The sequence below is a fragment of the Sciurus vulgaris genome (assembly GCF_902686455.1).
Source record: "Sciurus vulgaris genome assembly, chromosome: 16".
In the NCBI taxonomy this organism is placed as follows: domain Eukaryota; kingdom Metazoa; phylum Chordata; class Mammalia; order Rodentia; family Sciuridae; genus Sciurus; species Sciurus vulgaris.
The window spans coordinates 1,554,073-1,566,788 of record NC_136477.1 but is presented as its reverse complement, the minus strand read 5'-3'; the positions used below and the strand labels follow the sequence as shown (position 1 = coordinate 1,566,788).

General features: G+C 52.3%; 1 protein-coding gene across 1 annotated transcript in view; it reads right to left on the bottom strand.

Annotated features, from left to right (window-relative positions):
* DOT1L (DOT1 like histone lysine methyltransferase) overlaps positions 1–12,716 on the bottom strand; it is a 54,070-nt gene that overhangs the window by 38,729 nt on the left and 2,625 nt on the right. Inside the window, 1 exon segment of the mRNA XM_079115927.1 lies at positions 3,615–3,658. Within this exon segment, the coding sequence (XP_078972053.1) occupies positions 3,615–3,658 (44 nt within the window).

Below are 12,716 nucleotides of genomic sequence, written 5' to 3'. Positions count from 1 at the left end.
CCCCTTGGTGTGTCCCTAAGGTCACCAGGCCCTCTCTTTCACCTCCATCACCAGCTCACAGGTTCAAACTCACATTGGGGCTGGGTACACTCAGTGGCAGAGACTTGCGTGCCCTGCCCTGTAAGCCACATGCAGACCCTGGGTCCCCTCCCCAGAACTGCAATATGCATGCACGCGCATGTACCCACACACAAAGGTACAGAAGACACAGAAAGAACGCAGCCGCCCCCTCACTGGGCACGCCTCTCCAAAGGTGGACAGGTGAGGACTTCTGCAGCCACTTCTCGTCCACACTGTCCTACAGGTCAAGAACCTGGAGGAAGTGGTTCAGCAGGCCACGACACCATCCCCGGACTCCACACATCCAAAACGTCCCAGGGAGCACGGAGAGGCTACCGGAACCTGGTGACGCGAGCACACTCACAAGACATGTACTCAACATGCAGAAAGGAATTTATTTTTGCAGGGTTGGGATTGAACTCAGAGGTGCTTTACCATAGAGCCACCCCCGGCCCTTTTTTTTTTTGACACAGGGTTTAGCAAGTTGCCAGGCTGGCCTTGAACTTGCAATCCTCTTGCATCAGCCTCATGAGTAGCTGGGATGACAGGCCTACACCACCATGCTCAGCTAAAAACGAGTATATTTATACATACTTTCAACACAAAATCTAAAAACTCATTTTTGCTTTTGTTCTATGGTGCTAGGTGTGAACTTAAGGCCTCACACATGCTAAGCACATGCTCCACCACTGAATTACACCTCCATCCCTAAAAACTGTTTCCAAACACACTTGACATAACAGTAAAACACATGTACTCGGGGGGTGATCTCACGAGAAATCTGCAAGACTTCTACATCAAAACTATGGAACCACAGAAAGAAGTCAAAGACAACTTGAACAAATAAAGAAATATACTACAGGGCTGGGGCTGTAGCTCAGTGGCAAAATGCTTGCCGCATGTGTGAGGTCCTGGGTTCAATCCTCAGCACCACATAAAAATAAAATAAAGGCATGCTGTCCATCTACAACAACAAAAAATAAATAAATAAGTAAAAACAAAAAGAAAGAAATACACTACAGTCACACAGTGGCACCCGCCTGTCATCCCAGCAACTCTGGAGGCTGAGATAGGAGGATCACAAGTTCAAGGAAAGCCTCAGCAAAATTTAAAAAAATAAAAAGGATTGAGGATATGTGACTCAGTGGTAAACTGCCCCTGGACTAAATCACCAGTACCACAAAAAAAAAAAAAAAAAAAAAAGAAAGAAAGAAAAGAAAGAAGTTTGGTGTAGAGGTGCATGCCTATAATCCCAGCGGCTCAAGAGGGCGAGGCAATAGGATCCCAAGTTCCAGGCCAGCCTCAGCAACTTAGCAAGGTCCTAAGTCTCATAGCAAGAAGCCGTCTTAAAATTAAAAATAAAAAGAGCTGGGGATGTGGTTCAGCGGTTAAGCACCCAGGGTTCAATCCCCGGGACAGAAAGTATAAGACAGTGTTGCTCAGTGGTCCAGCACTGCCTCGCACGCCTGAGGCTCTGGGTTCCAACCCAGCACCACAAAAGAGAAACATCCCTTGTGGAACAGAAGCCTGGAGGCTGTTCAGCTGGTCCTTCTCCCCAGAAGCAGATGCAGGCTCAAAGCAAGGCTGTAAAAAGCCCAGCAGGCCTTTCTGGGAAACAGACAAGCTGACTCCAGATCTGACATACAGGCAGAGAGCCAGAACCGCCAAGACAGGCATGGAGAAGGACAGTGCTGGAAGACGGGCGCCACAGGGCTGATTCCTGCAGCGCATGGTCCCTGGAGGACCTTGTCTGGCACTGGTAAGGCACAGGGAGGACAGAGCCTGGGGACAGGAGTGGGTTTCAGGGCCTTCTGCCCATACTACAAAGCCTGGGCACCAGCACCCTTTTCCTGGGCTTCTGCTCCCTATGGATACGTTGGGACCCAATAAAACAATAGACCAGAAAATCAGTACCACACAAAGTTCAACCAAGGTCAGTTAGTGTACGGAGATGTCACAGCCATGTGGCACGGGTGATGGCAGCCCAGGCTGTATGTTAACAATGCCAAAAGAATGGCACTCTAACCTGCTGAGACCTCAGCCACTGCTCAGCATTGAGGTTCCTTCCTGACCAGGAAGGGCCCCCCCCACCCCGAAACCCCCTTATCTGCCATAAGACAGACCCCTAATCGTCTCCACCCAGCCCTGAAACATCCTGTCTCAGAGGTGAAGTCAGGAATGTGACCACACCTAGGTAGATTCCACCAAGAGACATCTGTCTCTGGAGCTCACTCCAACTCCAGCAAGAAAGGCCCTTGTTCTCCCCAACAGGCACTTATATCCCTCTAAAACTGCCAGAAGGAGCCCCTCATCTCCCTCAAAAAGGTGTTCCAGCTTTGATCACTGTGTGCATGCTTATGACTCCTGGTTACTCTAGTGAGTAATTCTGCTAGGACGAGCCTCCCAGCCCACATCCACTCATTTCGGGGAGCCTCCAGACAGCTGAGCATCATCGGGGCCAAAGGGGCCACAAGACACAGGTGTAGCTTTGCTGCAGGCCTGAACCGGAGCATCCTGACAGGAAGTGGCTCCATGTTCCACACACTGGTGGGACAGAGGGCCTCACACAGCATCATCCTGACCATAGAGCTCCTGGGAAACAGGCTGCTGCAGCCTTTTTCCCTATCCCCACCTGTCGCTGGCTCTTCTCTGCATACTCGTGCAGCAAGTATGCAACAGGTCAGCGGGGATATGTTAGGGTGAGGGGTAGCCCCCAAGACCAGGGCCAGGCAGCACAAAACCCGAAGGGGAGGGACTTAAAAAGACACGGAGGAAAGCAGGCTGCTCCGGAAGGGAGGAATGCCCTGAGACCCTGCTAGCTCAGTTTCCGTCTCTCCCACAGGAAGCTGCAGCTTAGGACCACATCGTACAGATGAAAATACCACATCAAAACCTGGGCACAGAGCCAGCGCGGTGGGGCATGCCTGTCATCAAAGTGGCTCAGGAGGCTGAGGCAGGAGGATCGTGGATTCAAAGCTGGCCTCAGCAACTTAGCAAGACCCTGAGCAACTTGTCTCAAAAAAAATAAATAAAAAGGGCAGGAATACAGCCGAGTGGTAGTATCCTTGGGTTCAATCCCTGGTATGTATGCATGTACGTAGGCATGTATACACAAACAAATAAATAAATAAGCTGGGCATGGTCAGGTGTCGTTGCATATGCCTGTAATGCCAGTAACCCAGGAGGCTGAGGCAGGAGGATCACGGGCCGACCTGGGCAACTTAGCAAGACCCTATCTAGAGATAAAATTAAAAGGGCTAGAGATGCAGCCAAAGGTAGAGCACTCTCCTGGCACATGCGAGGCCCTGGGCTCCATTCCCAGGACTAGAGAGAGAAGAGAAAAACAGACTGGGCATTTTATGTGACGAGGGTGGCAGGAGACCACAAGAACAGAACAATGGCTCCTGGGCACATGGGAAGGTGCAGGGTCATCTGTGTCCGCCTCAAGGCCTCTCCTGAGAGCGCCCCTGTGGAGGCCTATGACCTGCAGGGGCGCGGGCCTCTTGCTCTGGATGCGCCACCAGACAGGTGCTCTGCGATGCCCCAGAACTCACCGGATAGTCTCGATGATCTCATGAGCAGCATCGTGATGTTTGTCCTGAAAAAGACAAAGCAGTCACTTAGCCTGTCTAGCTACCCTCCCTCCAGACACGAGAGCAGCAAGTGAAGGCCGCGGCCCGTTTTCCCGTGAGCCACACTAGGACCTCCCCCCTCTTTCCATTTCTCACGTGACTTGGCTCTGAGCCCACCCCCAGGAGAGAACACCCCACCACTGCAGTGGCTGTCCTCCGAAGTCGCGACTTCTGGGGATGCCGACCCTACTCCTCCCCAGGGCCACTTCAGACTAGAGCTGGTGTCTGTAACTCTGCCTCTGCAAAGCCCAATGAGGGGTTGGCAAGTTGCTGAGCCCACAGAGACCTGGTTCCATCTGTAACGAGGGGTCCCCATCACAATGAATGTCCCACACACATGCACAGCTACCCCAAAGTCCAGAACGTGCCATGAGAAAGTCTGCCCGTCCCAAACCCACCTCCCACCGCATCCCTGCTCTCGCTGCACCCCCACAGCCAGCAGCCCAGTCGTGGCCCCCCTGCCAAGCCCAAGAGCACCACCGCTGTTTACACATCATATACATGCCCTACATGTCAACAAAATGTAGGCAAAAGGATAAAAAGGAGGGGCAGCAAAGAGCCTGTGCCCCCCACCTGCCTGCCTGTGAGCCCCATGGGGGACAGGATGCCAGCCTGGCCTGCAGATCCCACAGCACTTGCCTGCTCCTCAGGCTCACCATACTCCCTTCCAGAAAACACCAGGACGATGGCTGCCCACCCACTCTGGCAGTGGACAAGCCTGATGATCCACACCCACCCCATCCAGAGGTGTGCAGGCCCCTGCACACGCACACCTGCATACATGCAGGCACTCTCCTTGGTGCCCCTGGTTCCAGACTGAGAAGCTGCAAGAAAAAATCTGGACTTCCCCATCGCCAGCCACCCTGTGTGCCGTACAACACTCATGTCCACAGCTGCTCTCCACCAGCCTGGTGCTCAGCCATGGCGGAGCATCCACAGCACACCCCACCCTGCCTCCAGATCTCTCAGACCCAGGCCTCCAGATGCCCTGGCCACCGCATTCCACCATACCCCACGTGCCACGGACTTCCCCAGTGCAGCCCCCAGCTGTCCAGTATGCAGCCATGGGCCACATGTGACGGTGAGCATTTGAAATGCAGCTACAGGCTAAGGCCACAAGTGCGCACTATACCTGAGTCTCCAGATGGGGCGGAAGGGACACAGAACCTCATGGTGAATGAAATCAAGACACTGGAGGTTCCTAGGAAGTCCACACACACAGAGCTACTTCTGCTGCTGCCCCACACCTGCCCCAGGGGGTTGGGCTGATTGTCCCAAGGTCACCCCAAACTCTCCTGGAGCAACTGCAGAAGCACACCAACAACGATTTGAGCCAGACACCTGGAAAGGACAGAACTCCCTGTGGTGTGGAGCACAGAGGGCCTGACATGCCTCACAGGGCCTGGGCCAGTACCACGCCACGCCCATCCAGGCCCCTCGCAGGGCCACCAACTGGCTCACACCTGTGCCTGCTCTTGGCTCAGGCCAGTTTTCAGAGCTCTACAGTCAGGGAACAGCACCTGCCCCACAGGAACGCTTACAAGAAAGGAGAGCTTGTCTGAAAGGATTCTGGAAAGGGCACCGCACGCCTAAACAATCAGGGGCATCAGAGCGTCTCTTCAGACACACTGAGCTTGTTTCAAAATGTCTCTATGGAGATACAATTCTCACAGTATACAACTGGCACACTTAACTATATTATTTGGGCAGTAAAAAGCTTGCCTAGCACCAGGTACAGTGGCACACACCTATAATCCCAGCAGCTCCGGAGGCTGAGACAGGAGGATTGCGAGTTCAAAGCCAGCCTCAGCAACTAAGTGAGACCCTGTCTCCAAAGAAAATACAAAATAAGGATGGGGATGTGGCTCAGTGATTGAGTGCCCAAGTGTTCAATCCCTAGTACCAAAGGGTAGGGAGGGTATTGAAAGGTATTGTGTCCATCTACAACTAAAAAAAAAAAAAAAATTGCTCCTGCCTTAAAATCATATATAGTCACCCCTGTTTATCTGCAGGGAACGTGTTTCCAAGATCCCCAGTGGATGCTAAATCATTGCAAACCCTTTTGTATGATACCTGTAACAGTGTTAAAAATTAAATACAGCAAGACGTGAGCTACAATCACTGCAGAACCACAACCTCACGCTGCAGAAGTGAGCTCTGGAGCCCTCATCAAGTAACATGGGCCACCTGAACAAGCACTGTAAACCACAGCAGCCAATCCAGTCGCCAAGATGGCTGCAGGACACAGTTGCCAGGACACACGGTATGGACGTGCTGGCAAAGGATGCTGAAGTCCCATTATGCTATGCAAGATGACATGCACTTTAAAACTTTTAAGTTGCTTATTTCTGGAATTCTCCATCTAAAATTTTGGGGCTGAGGCTGACTATGGCTAACTGAGACCACAGGTAGCTGAACCCTCAGGCAAGGCAGACTATACTTCCACATGGGAAGATAGTTCCCACCCCTCTGTGACACAGGTTGCTCCTTCCAGGGCTGCTTACCTCCCCCAACTAGAGCAAGGGCAGGGGGTTCTCCCAAGTACCAACCCTGCACCTTCATTGACACATGCACGGGGGTGGGGTGAAGGCAAGCAAGTCCCAGGGTCGTGGTCAGCAGGCATCTCAAAAACCAAGAGAACCTACCCGCATGGAAGCCACATCCACCACAAGAAATCCTAGGTCAGGGAGCGGGCCAAGTGTGGCTCCCAGCAGGTCCCCTACAAGGGCCACTTGCACACCCTCGTTGCTCTTCTGCATCCATTCTGGGGCAGGTTCCAGTTCTAGGATTCCCATACCAGACTGCAGAGCAAGACACTTGTATCAAAGCAGAGATCAGCAAAGACCAAGCAAGAATACAGCGGCAGGCTGGGGTGTGGCTACATGGTGGACGCGTGCCCGGAACAGGGGAGCCCAAGGTTCATTCCCAGCATCACAAAAGACAGAAAAGAGCTCAGAAGTCCCAGACAAGGACAGCACTAAAACAAGCACAGCACTCTTCTGCAGGTTTGGGGTCCCTAGACAGTGGCCCAGCCTCAGACTCCCTAGTCTGCACACAGACCTTCAGCACACCTCTGTGCTGCAAGGCCTGGGGTCCACTGACTTCCTTCCCTGACCCCTGTCAGCTGGGGTCCTTCAGGCTATGGCCCCTCAGACTTCAGCATCTGAAAAAGCCCAATCAGATCTTCAGGGTAGATCTGATGCCCCCCCTCCACACTCCAGCTCCACGGTCTACACAGCAACAGGTATTGCTCCCAGATACCTCTGACTTCCTGTCCTAAACAGAGGCTGCAGAGTCAGGAAAAGTGCTTTAAAGAGTCATGTGCTCTCTGGCCAGGGATTGGCTCCTGGGCTGAGCAGAGCCTGAGGAAAAGAGCTACTCCACCATGGAACTCAGTTCTCTGGGGAGCTGGAAACAGACATCTAGAAACTGCAGAAGAAAGTTCAACAAGTCACTGCTTTTATGTCTCACTAGTTGTAACAACTACCCTTACATGGACCCCAAAATAACATCGCACCTGGTACAGAAAAGCCAGGGATGGTGGCAAAGTCCTGCAATCCCAGCTCCTAGGGAGACTGAAGCAAGAGGATGGCAAGTTTGAGGACAGACTGGCTCAATATAAAAAATAAAAAGCACTGCAGATACAGTTCAGTGGTCAAGCACCCCGGGGTTCAACCCCCAGTACTGGAGGGAAAAAAGGGCAAATGACTCTGCTCCAAATGATTTCCTCAGGGTGGGGCTTCTGAGTCAAGATGTCAAGACCTCCTCACACTTGTGATTCATCGGGTTCTTGGGGAATGTTTTCTGCTCCGTGAGAAACATGGCCAGGTGGTGAATCACCAGGAAGGAGAGCTTTCTGGGGCTATAGCCCCACTCAGTGCCACCTCTGACCTGTGCATGACAAACCCACATCTAAAACTGCTCCGGACAGCCAGACCCAAGCTCCCGCAGCTCACACCTCCTGCCGCAATACTTCATGACCAGGAAAGCCCCAAAGCCAGCAGTCGCTGGGGCGTTTAGCCAAGGATCACCAGCCAAGGAGTTACAGGGACCTCACCAGGCCCCCAGGAGAGAAAGGAGAAAGCCGAAGACAGGCATCCAGCAGAGACCCGCCAAGGGACCCAGATGAGGAGTGCAGCCACAACGGGCTCTGGAAGCGTAGGTGTCGCCCCTCACGCCCAGTCGGGGCAGCGGGGCCCTCAACCTGGCTCCCGATGTGGGCACTCAGTGCTCCAAGGGCTGCCTGTGCAGCACCCCATGTGACACTGCACACCAAGAGGTGCAGAGGAAGAAGATCCCAGAGCAAGAGGCCACAGGGATCTGGGTTTTTGACATGTGCCTGGCCTGACTGAGGTGCATTCGGCGAAAACACACGCTCTATTTCAGACTTGAAATGAAATGAAAATCTGTTATGAAATAAACCCACTCCATAATTTTTTACTTTTCACTATATTGCCCAAGTTGGCTTCAAACAATCCCTGCCTCAGCCTCCTGAGTAGCTAGGACAACAGGCACAACACTGCACTGCACTTGGCCAACAGCATTTTTTTTTTAGTTGTAGATGGACACAATACCTTTATTTTATGTATTCATTTTATGTGGTGCTGAGGATGGAACCCAGTGCCTCACACATGCTAGGCAAGTACTCCACCACTGAGCCACAACGCAGCCCCGTCAACAGCATTTTTAGACTTGACCCTGAACCTGGTCCACATGGAGGCAAGGAATCCATGACAGAGCTGCCCTGCTTTCTGGCAGGCCACTTTCCATGAGAAGGAGGACAAGTACACTGTGGCACAGCTCCCAGGGCAGTACTGAGACCAGAGCAGCTGAAAAACCCAGCAGACCCAACAACTGCTCTGTGACAACTCCACTGCCCGCAGTCAAAGGGCTCCCCCTCAAGGTGCTGGGCGAGTGGCCTTGGAGGTCCCTGAAGAGGGACTGATGCCACCCACCCACCCAGGCCTCTAAGGATGACGAGGTGGCACGTAGGACACAACAGTCAATCTCACAGTCAGAACTCTCCTCAACTTCAGAGGAGATGCTCCACTTCCACAGACCAATGTGGCCTAGAGCTGGGGCCAAGGGCGACAGGCAGCATGAAAGCACAGGATCAGCTCTCCCTTCTCCCAGCAGCGCACAGGGAAGTGGCACTGCGGTCCCCACACACCAAGCGGCAGCAGGGGTTGGCAGAGGTCTGGACCACCACCCTGCCTGCAGACACCAATTTTCTGCCTGGGCACAGGCCTGCCATTAGCACCACTCAGGATGAAGGCTAAGGCCTGGGCCCCAGTCCTATGACCTGGCCCTCGCACACCTGCAGAGTCACTTGGCCAAGAGCAGGAGAGAGGTGACACACACGGCAGCATGGATGGGCTTCAAGGAGGACCTCATGCTAAGTGAGAACCAGAGACAACTGGATACAGTATGTGACTCCATTTACAGGAAGCCTCCAGAACAGGCGAGTCCTGAGACAGGACGTGGATCTGCAGGCGCAGAGCTGGGAAGGGGACGAGGTGACTGCTCACAGAGATGGGCTTCCTTTGGGGCCAAAGGAATGCTCTGAAACTAGAATATAATGGTTGTACAATCTGAATATATGAAAAACAATAACTTGCAAACTTCAGGGTGCTTTGGGGGCACTATACACTATGCCACTTAGCTGTATCTCCAGAGTTCTTTTTCTCGTTTGTTTTTGAACTGGGGATTGAACCCAGGGGCACTCAACCTCTGAGCCACAAACCCAGCCCTTTTTATTTTTTGAGGCAGGGTCTCACTACATTGCTTAGCGCCTCAGTAAGTTGCTGAGGCTGGCCTTGAACTTGTGATCCTCCAGTCTCAGCTTCCTGAGTTGCTAGGATGACAGGCATGGCCACCGCACCTGGAAGGGTAGACACCTTCACGGGGCTAACTGAAGTTCTGACACAGTCCTATATGACATACACTTTCCTAAGAAACCCAAAAAATGCAAACAGGGCCAAGGCAACTAACAGAACACCCATCCAACCAACTGCATCAAGCACTGGCCTATGCCCTTGCAATCCAGGCAGGGGGGCACAGTGTCTTTCTCAGGCTCCACACCACTGACACTCAGGGTCCTCCTGTGTCTTGCAGGCTACTGAGCAGCATCCCTGGGCTCCCTCACCCCAGTTATGACAACCACAGATGTCTCCACAGCCCCCTGCCCCAGAAAAGCTGGCTTAACCCTTAACCTTTTCAGAGTCGAGGGCTCCCGCCTAAGCCCCCAACACAGCGTCCCTGGACAACACCATGCAGTCCACAGGAGGTCCTGTGGGCAAGGGGTCCTCACGCACCTGGGACAGAGCTGCCTGAGGACAAGGGGGAACGCAGGAACTACCGTGTTTACAAGTGTGCCTGCCCGAATCAAGGATCATTCCAAGTCAAAAGCTCCCCTTGAATAACGGCACAGCTTCCAGTCAGAGTCCAGGCCCAGGTGGCCCTGCAGCTCACGCCACCTCCCGAGAGCATCCCCACCCCCAGACCCCTGCGGCCTGCAGTCCCCATCCAGAACCAGGAGCAGTGAGGACCTGGATGTCAGCCACCACGTACCGCAGCCAGCGCTTCCTCAGGCCACACGCATCACCAGCTTGTTTGTCACCCTTTCCTTTCTCTACTAAGTCCTCTCCCACGCAAAGCAGGACACTCACCCAGAGACCAGCCTCAGAAAACACCTCTGAGTCATGCTGCCCACGACTCCCTGCCGCCCACCAGCCCAGCACACTCATCGGAGGGGACACTCAGTCCAGGAGGCTGTCTCCAAGGCCCGCTGCCTAATGAGTCACCAAGAGGAAGGCCACCCAGCAGCCCTCAGGTTCTTTCCCTCTGCTGCCTGCCAGGCAAGTAACCAAAAATGCCACTTCTACCCTTCCCACCACAAAAGGGCCTTCCTGCATTAGAAATGCCCCTGTGAGCTTAGTGATGAGGTAGCAAGAGGTCACCCAGACCCTGAGTCAGTGCAGCGTCAACACGCCCATCCTCTCAGCTACATCTGTCAGCTCTGTGGTGCAAACCCATTTGAAGTTGGCCATTTCTGAGTGTGGACAGTGCAGGCTGTTTCCACTTCCTTCCACAGAGGCGCCATCCTCCGAGAAGTCACCCATACCGACCCAAGGGCCACACTGGCAGCCTCTCTCCCTGGGACCTCTGCTGATCTTCTATGTGTAGCACTGTAACTCTACTGACCTTTCTTCCGTGTAACTGAACTACCTTGTTGGACATGCTGGCCATGACTGTCATACCAGTGACTTGGGAGCCTGAGGCAGGAGGATCCCAAGTTCAAGGCCAAACTTGGCAATTTAGTAAGACCCTGTCTCAAAATAAAAATAAAGGGTCTGGGGATGTGACTCAGTGGTTAAGCACCCCTGGTTCAATTCCCTAGTACAAAACAATAACAATTGAACTACCTTGGTTATGCAGGTTCTAGAGACTAGAACACTATCTTGTCCTCTGTGCTGGGTAGGGGCACTGAACATATTCTGCAGATGCTTTGAAATGAATAACGGATAAATGCAGGTCACACTTCAAATGTGTCGCCTCAGGAATACTCTGATCCGCCCTAAACTTAAGCTTCTGAAGTAGTCCATTTTCTTAACACAATAATCATGAGACCATCACAAAAAGTACTGCCCCGTCATTTCTGAGAAAGCAAAATTCTTCCATGGGAATATGTCAGGTTAAAAGAAAGCACTGTAGCCAGGCACAGTGGCACACACCTGCTATCCCCCTGACTCTGGAGGCTGAGGCAGAAAGATTTCAAGTTCCAGACCAGCCTGGACAACTCAGAGACCTTGTTTCAAAATAAAAAATAAGGGCTGGTGACATAGCTCAGTGGTAGTACATCTCTGGGTTTTAGCCCCAGTTCTAGAAAGAAAAACAAAGGCACTGCAAAGCTCTAAGAAGTTGCTGCTCCTCACTCATGCCCACTGGGAATTTTAATCCCCACCCCACACCCACAACCTGCTGGCCCTCAGACAGGCAACATCATGACCATGGCAGGCACCAGGCCAGCCCCAATCAAGTGAGGTCCTGGCCAGAGGGAAAGGCAGTAGGCAATGAGTCTGAGTCCCACCTGCCACTGCAAAGCCAGATCTTGTTAGGCTGAACTGAAGGTCTTATTCACACAGGATGGGGACAAGGCCACTGTCACTAAGTGAACTTTCACCTTAGTACCAGGGGAAAAGGACAGAGCAACCTGGCAACAGTACTCTGCCTAAGCCCCTGATGTCAGGTTCAAGTGCTGTTCTTAACTCTTTTATTTTCTTCTTCTTTTTTTCAGTACCAGGGATTAACCCCATGAGTGCTTTACCACTGAGCTACATCTGCAGCCTTCTTTATTTTGAGAGAGGGTCTCACTAAGTTGCCCAGGCAGGCCGCAAACTCGCAATCCTCCTGTCTTCTGCGTGCACCACTGTCCCTGACTGGACCTCTACATTTTTTTATTTTTAATTTATTTTCTTGTCCTGGGACTGTAACCCAGGACCCTTGTGTATGCTAGGCAAATACTCTCCCACTGAGCAATACTGCCAGTACCTCTGAACTTTTTCAATACCCCAAAATGGCAACTTTTAGGGTGCAGAATGGCAGCCCTGCTTCTGAGTATCCTCTAAGTGAAGGGAATACTTCAGTTCATGTAAGAACCTGTGCACAGATGTGTAGAGCTCCTTTATTCTAATCAAGAAAAAACAGAAAAAGAGTCAGTGTCCTGTAACTACAGGATAAACAAAACCTGGACCATCCACCCAAGGGATGCAGCTCACCAAAAACAAAAACTGAAGACTGGGGACAAGCTCTGTGGCAGAGCTCTTGCCTAGCATGGGCAAGGCCCTGAGTTCCCAGTACAAGAAGAAAAATAAATAATAATAAATATTTGACTGGAGAAGAAACACATAATGAGATTTGGCTGGGCACAGTTGCACACAACTGTAATCCCAGCAACTTGGGATGAGCTGGCAGGAGGACTCCAACAGCCTGGGCAACTCAAACTAAAAAATAAAACTGGGCACA